Source organism: Copadichromis virginalis, linkage group LG6, assembly GCF_057382275.1.
Source record: "Copadichromis virginalis isolate Kocher_CV1m ecotype Utaka linkage group LG6, C_Virginalis_male_GT1.1, whole genome shotgun sequence".
Classification (NCBI taxonomy): Eukaryota; Metazoa; Chordata; class Actinopteri; order Cichliformes; family Cichlidae; genus Copadichromis; species Copadichromis virginalis.
Genome location: NC_140623.1, coordinates 28414135 through 28425598, shown reverse-complemented (window position 1 = coordinate 28425598; position 11464 = coordinate 28414135). Strand labels below are relative to the sequence as shown.

The window sequence follows — 11464 nt, the reverse complement described above, 5'->3', positions numbered from 1 at the left end:
ACTTATTTGGTTCAGATGGTATCAGGGGTGTGTCTCCACACTTAAAGCCTATTGAGCATCTATGGGGCGTCCTCAAATGGAAGATGGAGGAGCACAAGGTCTCTAACATCCACCTGCACAATGATGCCATCATGAAGGAGTGGAAGAGGATTCCAGTGGCACCTTGTGACGCTCTAGTGAACTCCATGCCCAACAAAGTTAAGGCAGTGTTGGAAAATAATGGTGGCCACACAAAATATTGACACTTTGGGCACAGTTTGGACATTTTAACTTAAGGGTGTATTCACTTTTGTTGCCAGCAGTTTAGACATTAATGGCTGTATGTTGAGGTATTTTAAGGTGACCTCAAAGTTACTCAAAAAATGTAAAGGCTGTACTCACTTCTGTAAGATAATGTAATTTCATTAACTGACCAGAACAATATCTCAGATATTTAACTAACTTGATGCTATACTCTAAATAAAAAGTGTTCTGTAATTATCCTTTTCATCTAGGCCTGTACAAAAAAGATGAATGAAAAAGCTTTCATTTTGCTAAAATGCCCAAATTCGAACATTTTTCTGTGGATTGAAGTTCATCCAGTGCTAATGCCTCCTGTTAACGTTGCTGACAATACATTAGAATTCTTTATTTAACAAAATAAATGTCTGCTCCTTGTAAAACAAGAGGCGACGGAAAGCCAGTGGGTTGTCCTTTTTTTCTGACTCAGAATGAAAGTGAAAGTTAAAAAGCCAGTTAAGACTGTACAACCCAGTCCAGGCATCACATCTCCGGTGAAGAGGAGCGTGTAATGTAAGTTGAACTTGATCGACCATTTGCGGTCATTTATATTAGTGCGGCCTTTACGACTTATATGTCTCCTCGGTGTATAACAGATGCAGGCAACCGAAACCTACGGGTTTGTGTATTACGCTCAGTCGACGTGGAGAAACGCGGCCGACCGAGTTATCCGCGTTCAAAAGCCATTCAAGAGCTGAGGACTGTAGGCTGCTTGTCTCTGACGCTGACTCGGAGGTCTTGTGATAAACTCTTGCTTGAAAATCTCCTTATAATTGTAATATAATATACATATAAATTATAAAGCTGTTTTGTTGGTTTCGTATATGGTGTGCGGTGTGTGCGGGTGACCTGTTCTTTCTGAGAACAGCGACACCAGCAACAGTTTGTTGACCGTGACTTATGTCCGTGACCCTGTCCTGTGAATGTGGACACATATACATATATAAGTGTGTGTGTGTGTGTGTGTGTTCCAGTTTGGAAGGATTATTCGCTGGTTTGTTGTCGCTGTTCTCAGGTTACATTCAAATTCTCTATGCAAACAAACTGGCGTCTGTCCCACGATAGTGCTTCTGTCTGTGCATTAGGAGTTTTTGTTGTGGATCAAGCTTAGTTAGTGTACAGCCTGTGAACAGCCAGAGAACAGTGTGGTCTGTTTCTGACTGTGTGTGTGTGTGTGTGTTCAAAAAACTGCAGTGCGGTTTTGAGCCAGAAGCTGCAGTCTAGTTTAATCAGCGCCTATAAACCACTAAACGCGCCTCTCATTATTCATGTAAGAGAAATGCTTCTTTTTGTGCTGTGATCATGAATCATGAAACTGTGACGGCAGTAAATACACACAGTGAGACAGAGTCATAATGTGCTGACCTGGAGTGAGAGTTAGACTATACCTGTGCGCTAAATATAAGTCTAAGTACATATATGTCTGTGAGAGAGAAGCTGCCCGCCAGCTGCAGAACGAGGTTGTGGGTTGACAGTTGACACAAACATTGGGCTAACATTAGTGTGTGGACGTGTTGTCTCGGTCACAGGTCCATGGAAAAAATAGTTGAATGAAATCCAAAAACTTTGTCTTGATCATTTGTTGTTGCCTGTTGCCTTTCTTCATGTCATCTCCCTGCTCTCACCCCCCACAATTTCTCTTGGTCTGTTCTGTAACTTATCTAGCTACAAGAGGCAAAACAAGCCAAAAAGAACAGAAACAACTGGCAACGTGAGGGGCCTGAATAATAGACTGACACAGCAGTGTCAATACAGATATCGTACAAACGGGCCAGACTCTCAGGGCAGTATCGTCCGAAGGAAGGGAAAGAAAATAAGCGCACACATATCAGGATCATATCAATATTTCTGTATCCTGCATTCTGTGACCTCGGGCTTCGTGACATTTTGCAAACTTCATTTTGACCTGTTGTCTCAGTTGCATGAACAGGATGTGGAGAAGTTAATTAATGCTCATCTGGAGCCTGCAGATGTCTCCCAGCTGCACTCAAGAAATTCTTACTCTGCTGCACAGCCATAACTGCTTTCAGAATTAAAAAAGCATTTCTGTACAAAATTGTAATGCATTGCACTTGAATTTTGTGACGTATATATGAAGTAGATTAATCATGCATACAGAAAAAAACAGAACATAAACAAAAAGACAAGCAAACCAAGGAGCAGAGACGGCAGCTGAGCTGACTCCTCTGTAACTTGTGATCCATGACGCTATAACACTTTGGAGGGAAGAAAACCACAGAAAATGACACATTGATTTATATTCTTTTGCTCTTTTAGTTGCAGTGGTCATAATATGTGGCACAGTTTCAGCTGAAATAAAAAGAAAAACTAACTGGACACTTTCTCTTTCAGTATGACTCCTCATTTATAGACCCATTAAAAAATGCAACCCACCGAACGGGCCGCAGAAAATAAATGAATGGATCCTTTCTCTGTAGATTTGCATGTTTTCTATGCTTGTGCCGGTTCTCTCCGGGTACTCCAGCTTCCTCCAACAATCCAAAGTCATGTATGTTTGATTAGCCCTGCAATAGATTGGTGACCTGTCCAGGGTCTGCCCCGCTCTCATCCAGTGTCAGAAATGGATGTTAAATCTAAGATCATCAGTATCCTATTTTTTTTATTTTTTTTAAAGGGTCAATATAAGAGAAGTTTTTGATACTAGAAATTTGCCTGGTATAAGTCATGCAATATAAATATCAGGAGCATGGTGCACAACACTGAAAGTCTGTAGAAAAACAACAAGTTGTTTTTGTCTATAAAATTGCAATGTTTAGTTACAAAAACATGTGGCACTTGTCATATACTGTGTTGCCTGCGTTGAGCGGGTGGGCATTGCGGCTTTACGCCACCCTGACAGGCTTTGCGGCAGGGCTGTCCGTGGCAGTTCTACACCCGTTGTTGTGCTGTAATAACCCATGCTGGATATATGCTCAATAAAGCAGCATCACAAGAAAGCTATCGAGTGGTCATTCTACAGCACTGAGCCTATTTTTCAGTAAATCCTGGTTCCCATGAAGCCATTTATATATAAAAATAAATAAATAAACGTGTGCTAATATCCTATGCTGGAAGGAAAGTTTAGTTTTCTGTTTTTAAATTAAGATGACATACCAATCTAGCTTTCTTTTCAAAAACACATAAATGTATATGTAACATGTACATAATTTTTTTTTGTTTTAATCTGGGTAGCTTAAAGTTTTAATGAGCTAGGAGTGTTTAATATAAAAGAAAACCTGACAAATGAGCTCATTTTGCAGAAACTCCTTTTTACAAAGTGTCAGATTTTTTGGATTGATGAGTAACAGCTTGGTAATAAAATGAATTTAACTCCATTACGCCAATGTAAACACTAAGCTAGGCCCATCTTCCCAGTCATGATAAAACTGTGGACACGTCCACCTCCTGTCGCTGCGTTTGCATAACCTCTGGTGACCTTTTCTTTTTCATTCTCACAGCCAGCGTAGAGTGTGGCTCCCTTGAACAAAAGTGAAAACACATGTGATACATGTGGCATAAAGAAAGAAACCAAGCATGAGCAATCATACTGAGTGGGCACAAAAACTTTATATAGTTTTAAAGACCAGTCCTTCTGTCTTTTGCCCACTAACAAAACTTATTTAGTAACATACCAGTGAAAATGAATGCCTTCAAACAAGCAGACTCTGGGCCCTACAGACTGCTTTTCCCTTGTTCAGTGCTATGCATTTCTCTACCGTTAAGTTCAGTCAATATTCTCTAAATGAACAATAATATTACATAGGCAGGAGAGAAACATTAACATTAATTTTTTTTTCGCTTGTAAAAATTGCATACTCCTGTTTTTGTGCAGGAATTTCCCCCAGAAATACTTTTGCTGAGTGGGATAATGAACACACACACACACCACCCCAACCTGATGTGCTGCATCTTCTCAGGACTTTGTTACACTTAAATGTGTTTTGCATCTCACCGTTTGATTCATAGAAGCAGATCCCTGTGACATAAAACAGGTATACACTGATCGCCACGTAATAACTGTCAATTTTAACTGTCTTTTCAGGTAAAGAAACATGGCCTCCAGTGGAATCATTGTATTCATTTTCCCTGTCCTCTGCATCTGTGCAGTTAAGAGTGGTAAGTTTGTTCATAGAGAACTTTAAGCATGGAGTGGTGTTTGGTAGTCATGTGACCTCAAATCTAATTTTGCTTTCTTTTCTACAGGATTTGTGAAAGTGGAATGCAAAGCTGAAAATGTGGGACACTATGGCCAACAGTCACTGCTGGAGTGTGTCGTCAAAACATCATCAGATGTAAATGATCCAAATATTCGTATGGTCGCTTGGAAAAAACTGACCTCTCCAGAAGACGAAGGTGATCTCGTGTTGGGTTTTAAGAGAGGGAAATTGGACGAGCCAAAGCGAGGCTACAGGTTTGCTGAACCATCATGGAACGGGAAGAACATGAATGTATCTCTGCTCATCACCAACACTGCAGTGGCAGACGATGGAGATTACAAGTGCATAGTGATTACAGACAGTGGTGATGACAACATGGTCACTACGCTTAAAGTCCAAGGTAAAACTGAAACATTTTTATATTTTTAAATCAAGGATGTTTTTACATTTTATAAACACCTTGTAAGCAATGAAGATTGTCTAGAGATTTGGGGACTTTCCAGGCCAATCAGATTGGTATTCCCCTTGAGCAACTCTAGGCTTGTCTGCTTACTTTCAGTTTCATTGTGACAGCAGTAACATCTAGAAATACTAGTTGTACAAGTACTTGCAGCCATTTACTTAAGCAGCTTGTACTGTTTGACTTGTAACTTCTTAATGCATGTGAATACTATGATTATCACATCTTAAGATATTTAATTGAGGTAATTTTATTTGGCATCAAGGTGCAATGTTCAGCTCAGTGATTGTGCTTTCCATTTCGTCTCTGCAGCCAAATACAGTGTCCCAACTGTATACTCCATCCCTGAGAAAATTGTCCCAAATACAGACAGTACCCTGGTCTGTGAGTCTCATGGAGGCTACCCAAAGGGAACAATTCGCTGGTTTGATGAAGAGAAACATGAGTGGACAAAAAGCTCTGAAATGGACGCAAAACAGGCAGACGATGGTTTGTTTCAACTCACAAGTAGACTGTCTTTGTCGAGAGGATCCACTTTCTCAAAGTACATCTGCGCTGTGTTCAATGCCAGTGGAGGCAAAGAGGATGAGAAAACATTTGAAATGCCACCACCACCACCATCATCCCTAGGAGGTATAGTTTATGACACACCACACATGATAGTTGTTATGCCTGCTGGCACCATCCTACTGCTCACAATACTGTTTAGTAATTTCAGCCAAAGTGGAATCAGAGAGAATTTAAATCTGAACCAGCCCGACCCCTCACCCCCCCCCACTCCACCCCCAAAAGTGTATATGCAATTTATGTAACCATTAAACACTTTATTGTTTGTGCGTATGGGAGATTTAATGGGGGCTGAATTAGAAACCTCTAAGCACTAAAGTGTGTAGGTAATATTTACATATTTAAAAAAAAAAATCCTGTAAATGTCAAACCATAATAAAATAGGAGCTCCACAGAGTAATTAGCAAAAATAGAGTTCTGATTCACATTTAGATGATTTCATAGATATTTTATGTTTTTTATTTTATATATAACAAAAATGAAAGACTGTCTGTGCTGTAGTTTTTTTACGCTCTTCAGTAATAAACAGTTTGCAATATGTTCCTTACCAAAAAATTCTAAACTTAAAACAGTCTGGGTGATCCTTCGTTTGTCATGGAAAATGTAACTTAAAGATGAAATTTGAAAATGCAAACTTATTATCAGGTTTTCTTGGCAACTATCCAGCCACTCAGATCATTATCTGTAGTTCTGTCATCTGTCACACGGTAGCAATAATGCAAATATTACCCTCTATGTTGTTCTTGTTTACTCTCTGCTTCTGCAAGTTTAGTGTTTTAACATGAAGCAAATGTGCAATTTGTACTGACACCTGTGTCTGTTAATGAGAAAGTGAATTTAAGAATGAATGAATGTAATGTGTACTCTGTGTACTTTTAAAGATGAGCTCACTTCATGTTTTTTTTTTCAAACTTCTCATTTATTCAGGGTCACCTGAGCCCTCTAAAGTAGTTGCTCCTTTGGTGGTTATCGGCTCGCTGATCATAGGGTTGCTGTTGCTGTTGTTGTACAAAAGGCGATCTCAAAGTGAGTAATTGTTTTTTTTTTTTTTATTAAAATGACTTGTTGAACTGTATGTGATTAAATAATAAAATATTTGTGAGTAAAGACAAATGAGACATAGAGAAATACATTTAAATATCTAAAGTCGTTCATATTTGAATATTTTTAATAAGGCTATATAATTATTCAAATTTCTGCATGTGGAGCTCCAGCATTCTTCCATGCCATGTGAGAGTTCATCACCTGCTTCCTGTAAACAATACAAGCTGAAAGGAAAAAACGTGCAGCATGATGCTAACGTGAAGCAGAAAAACCTGTAATGCTCGAGGCCATGTAATTCAGGATGGAAAAATACACTCCCATCATTGTTGTGCTGGTTTAAATGCGCCTTTTAAAAACTGAACAAGTTCAAACAGCAGTCTAAAATACTTTCCATTATTAAACATCAGATAGATGATGAAATACAGCGAAAGATATCTGCAGGGAGAACTCACTGCTGTGACATTTTTTTGACAGAGGCTCGGAGGAACTCTACAGCACCCCTTATGGGTACGCCCATTTTTGGACATATTATTACTGCTCTTTTGTTTCTCCTTTCTAACTTGCTATAAAGGATGAACACTTGCTGTGTCTGTAGAGATTTGGAGAGGTTCTATTTATCCTTCTATCGGCTTTTTAATCTACCTGAATCTGAGAACTGCTGAAATATTAAAAAGCGCTGTTTGCTGGGTTTTTTTTTTTTTAAGTGTATTTGTCTATAGAACTAAGTTTTCTAAATCTTTTGGTCATTTTGATAGTTTGGATATTATTATTAGACATTATTATTGCACATTATTATTTCAGCTGTAAATATTTGAAATATTTGAAGGAATATTTTTGAGATAAAAATGGCTACATTCTCCACAGAAGGTTCAAACAAAACATTTAACAAAAACTTTTGGATTAAGGTTCACAAATCCACTTGAATCATGTGCTGGTCATTAAACAAGGATCTATATTGTTACTGGACTGAATAGCCATCAGTTTCCTCTCACTTGTCCCAACCACATTATTACACTGAGCATCCATTCCCTTCCTTTGAGAATTATTTATTTATTTGCTTTGGTCACATTACTCCTGTGTCAGATAGTTACTGCTGGGTTTCCCTCTATGCTTGCATGGCATGAACTTGTTTAACATGGTTATGGTTTTATATCTATCATTAGCTGTCAAATCATTCATTGTAAAACACAGTCAAATCTTATACAGTGTTATCATTTTTTCTAGATCGTCGTGATGCGGCTCCTACAGATGTTGAGGAAGGTACGTAAATCACATCAGTCTGACTGTCGGTGTTTAACTAATAACACTTTGTGTTATTACAGCTTTAATTATCAAACCGTAAGATTTCATTCAGATTTTAATGTTAAATCTTTTGGCAGGTTATAACTCTCACGAAGATGAACCAATCAATCAAGCCCAGTCCTGAGGTAAGAAAAACTCAAAATCTCTACTTGGACTTCGCTTCTGTGTTTACAGGCAGGCATATATCAATTTATAGATAAGGATAAGAACATAAAGTATCAAAAGTCTAAACACTCACTCTCTCTCTCTCTCTCTCTCTGCAGGAGGCACCTTGTACCAGATGAATATACTGTAATAATCTACTGCCAAGACTCCCTTGTTTGCTAATTGCAGTCTGTCTCTGTACTTTCCTTTTGTGTAACCAGGAATAGCCTATATTCCTCTGATTTAGCAGACAAGCTGTAAGATCTTTATTCACATAAGCTCTGTATTTAAACAAGCAGGTCTTGAGCTTAAACCAACATCCTTGCTGAATCAAGCCAAGATCAACTATAAGAGAGGGGGATGTTACAGGCCAAGGGACTTTAAAACAAGGCTCAAAGTGGAACATCACCAAGATGTTTCATAAGAGTTGTTTGGTTGAGGAAATGTTTATACATAAACAATACAACTTTATCAAGTCTATGTAGAAACTGTAGCCTTTGGCAGCCAATCAGGAGCAGCATTTCTTCTCACTTCCTCTTCTTATGTTCTGTCAGGGTTGTAAGGGGAATAATAAATCATGTTTTGGGATAGCGGCAAGTTTTTATATTTTCCTGTATGAACAGTATATATATATATACGTGTGTGTGTCTGTGTGTGTTAAGTGGCTCTAACTGAGGTTAGCTGACCTGATCTTTTCCAATGATCCATGTAACTCAGTAATTTGTCTGAGAAGTGTAAATGTGCCAAAAGTTAGCAACAATTACTCTTACTGTTAGCAAATCCCATCAAAAATAAAAAATCACCAGTTTGCTCGTACAGTTCCAAAGTTTTCCAAGTGTAAGCTATATAAATATATTGTTTTATAAAATATGTTAATGTCACATAGACAATGAGATGAGATATGTAGGACTGCTTGGCACTGAATTGCTGAAAACACTGGATGTTTGTCAGAGTGACATTTCACTGCCTTGAATGTTGTTCTGACAAACTATCAACTGTTATTATTTCACAAGGAACAGTTGTTTTTTTCCCTCTAGGATTTGTTGCTATTTTTTAAGTGTTTTTGTTCAGGAGTTTGCTTTTTTGTGTGTTTTTTCCAATTGTCGTATCTCTTTAAGTTTAAGTCATACTCCTCTTAACTCACTGGGAACAGTTTGATGTAGGAAAGTTCATATCCTTTTTCTCACCACTGGTAATTTCATGTCACATGATTAGCACCTGTCACTTGTGAAATACATGGTATGTGGTCTCTAAAAGCCAAATGCACTATATTATTTTTGTTTGAGCCGTGACTCTGTTTATGCAACTTTTGTCAAGTTCACTGTGAAATCAATCCATGCAAACTCTGGTGGTAAAAGTTTGGTTTCATTCTATTCTTCAGATAAGAGCTTCTACAAAAAGTCTTATCAGGAAGTCTCTGGTACAGTACCGAGATTAATCATTCACCAACAAGTCAATAATTTGCCATCGATTTTTTATGATGAAAAAAACACGAGCTTAACAATAAAACAATTCTAATTTAAGCTCTACTTTCAACGTTGAATCAGAAGAAACACTTACTACCAAAAATGTTAAACAATCACCTGTAAAGTTTTGTATATACTGTGTTTTTAAATCTGTGAATTTATACTCCAGTTTAGGTGTAGATAAACCTTGCTCTGATCTGTTAAGTACAAAGAAAGTTTAAGTTTCTTTACAGTTCGCTTTATTTGAACGACATCTGTTCATTATTGTTTTGTAACATGATTAAAAGTTCTAAAAGGATTCTGTGTGATGACGGATATTTGGGATGATTTTTTGCTGACTCTTAGACTGTATTTACTAGTTCCTGTTCATGTTGCACACATTTCTAGATAAAATAATGTCACTTTCTTGTTTATTCCTTAAATTTCAAAAGAACGTAGATATAGACACGTGATCTAGCATGAACCGTCAATTGTTGCCCCAGCAACAAAAACATTACCATTATCAATAACATCTCTGGTCTCTGTTTTAAAGATAAAAGCTTCTTCCTGCTGCTCCCTGAACCACTACAGTTGGTGGCTTTGCATGTTTAATTTGGCACTGTTTTTAACAGATGCTGGTCTGTAACCCTTCCATTTATCTGGACTTGGGAACAGCACCAGGCGTACACAAGCCAGTGATATTCTGTGCAGATTTGTGTGGGTGTTACAAAGATGCATTCAAAATTATCTTGCTTGCAATCTGTCTGTTCAGATAAGATCACGCTGGTTATGTTTTTTGTACTTCTCACATACTTTTGCACATAGTACTTTGAACAAGCCTTTCTCTTTACAGTTTATGCTGTCTTTCCTGCAAATGCCCACTGAGCATGCACTTCTCCCTTAATAATAATGTGTAGATTAGGAGGCAGTGGTATTTAGACATGTACTTAAGTTCATGTTTTTGTACTCAAAAAGGGTTTGTTTTGTTTTGTTTAGTTTTTTTTACAATTTTTTTAACCCTTGAGGCTTGATTAAATGATCATCTGGCTGACGAATAAAAAAATGCACTTAAAAGAGTTAAATGTCCACAATGCAAAGTAAAAGCTGACAGCTTACTAAACAAGGTGGTTTTTATTTCACTTCCCTTGCCTTGCTATAGTGTTATGTTGCATTTATAAATACTGGAAACACAAAGAGCTGCAGATAAAAGGGAAATCACTCACAGATGTACCATTGGTATACAAACACTTTTCTGATCACGTTTTGATAAAGCACTGAACTCCAGGTGGTAGCCATTTTCAGCAGTGGCATTGACAAAGACAAAGTTTCTTTTCACATAAACTACTCTTTCCTTTCTAAATGATCTTAGAATCATAATATACATGTTTGACCAAGTAGAAGTCAACTTTAAAAGTCTGAAATTAATTAAAAAATGTAAAAACACAACAACAACAAAAACAAAAAACCTAACTTTAAATACATTTTTTAAACAATGCTGGGTGTGTGAGTGTAGCACTGCAAGTAATGCAGTACTGCTTTGTTTCAGTCACATGTCCTGGATGGACTTTTTGGTCCTCGCTGGTTACTCAATTCTGTGGCACCCCAAAATCTTGCAGCTCATGGTGGATGAACATTCAGACAACTCACCGTCTACTGTTCAGAAAGTGGGTCGATTTAATCCCCCAGCTTCTGCAACTGCATGTTGACACGTCCTTGGGACAAATGTTGACCCTAAATAACTCCAGATGCATTCATCTGGAGTTATGCATTAAAATCAAAATTTGTCTTTGTATTTGTATTTTGTTGCTTTATTTGGACAAGTTAAAATAATACAACAACACAGAAAGAAAGAAAGAAAGAAAGAAAGAAAGAAAGAAAGAAAGCATAATCATTAAAAAAAATAAAGTAAACAGCAGAAAAATCATAATAAATAACATCTCTAAAACGGAGTAATCAAAAGCATAGAAGCATAAGCTTGCTTTAATCCACCCCGTCCTACTATTTGTACTAATAATCATCATTTTTTTCTTCCTGCATCTTATCATAAATACAAATACATGCATATG

The 11464-nt window shown here is 37.5% G+C and overlaps 1 protein-coding gene across 1 annotated transcript; it reads left to right on the top strand.

Moving 5' to 3' along the window:
- The first annotated feature begins 710 nt into the window (after positions 1 to 710).
- LOC146708006 (uncharacterized) lies at positions 711 to 9717 on the top strand. Its single transcript, XM_085459698.1, has 9 exons — positions 711 to 792; positions 4322 to 4395; positions 4483 to 4836; positions 5209 to 5529; positions 6391 to 6489; positions 6982 to 7014; positions 7732 to 7767; positions 7887 to 7934; positions 8073 to 9717. The coding sequence occupies exons 2-8, from the start codon at positions 4332 to 4334 to the stop codon at positions 7931 to 7933; spliced, it is 954 nt and encodes a 317-aa protein (XP_085315824.1). The 5' UTR covers positions 711 to 792; positions 4322 to 4331; the 3' UTR covers position 7934; positions 8073 to 9717.
- The last annotated feature ends 1747 nt before the right edge of the window (positions 9718 to 11464 follow it).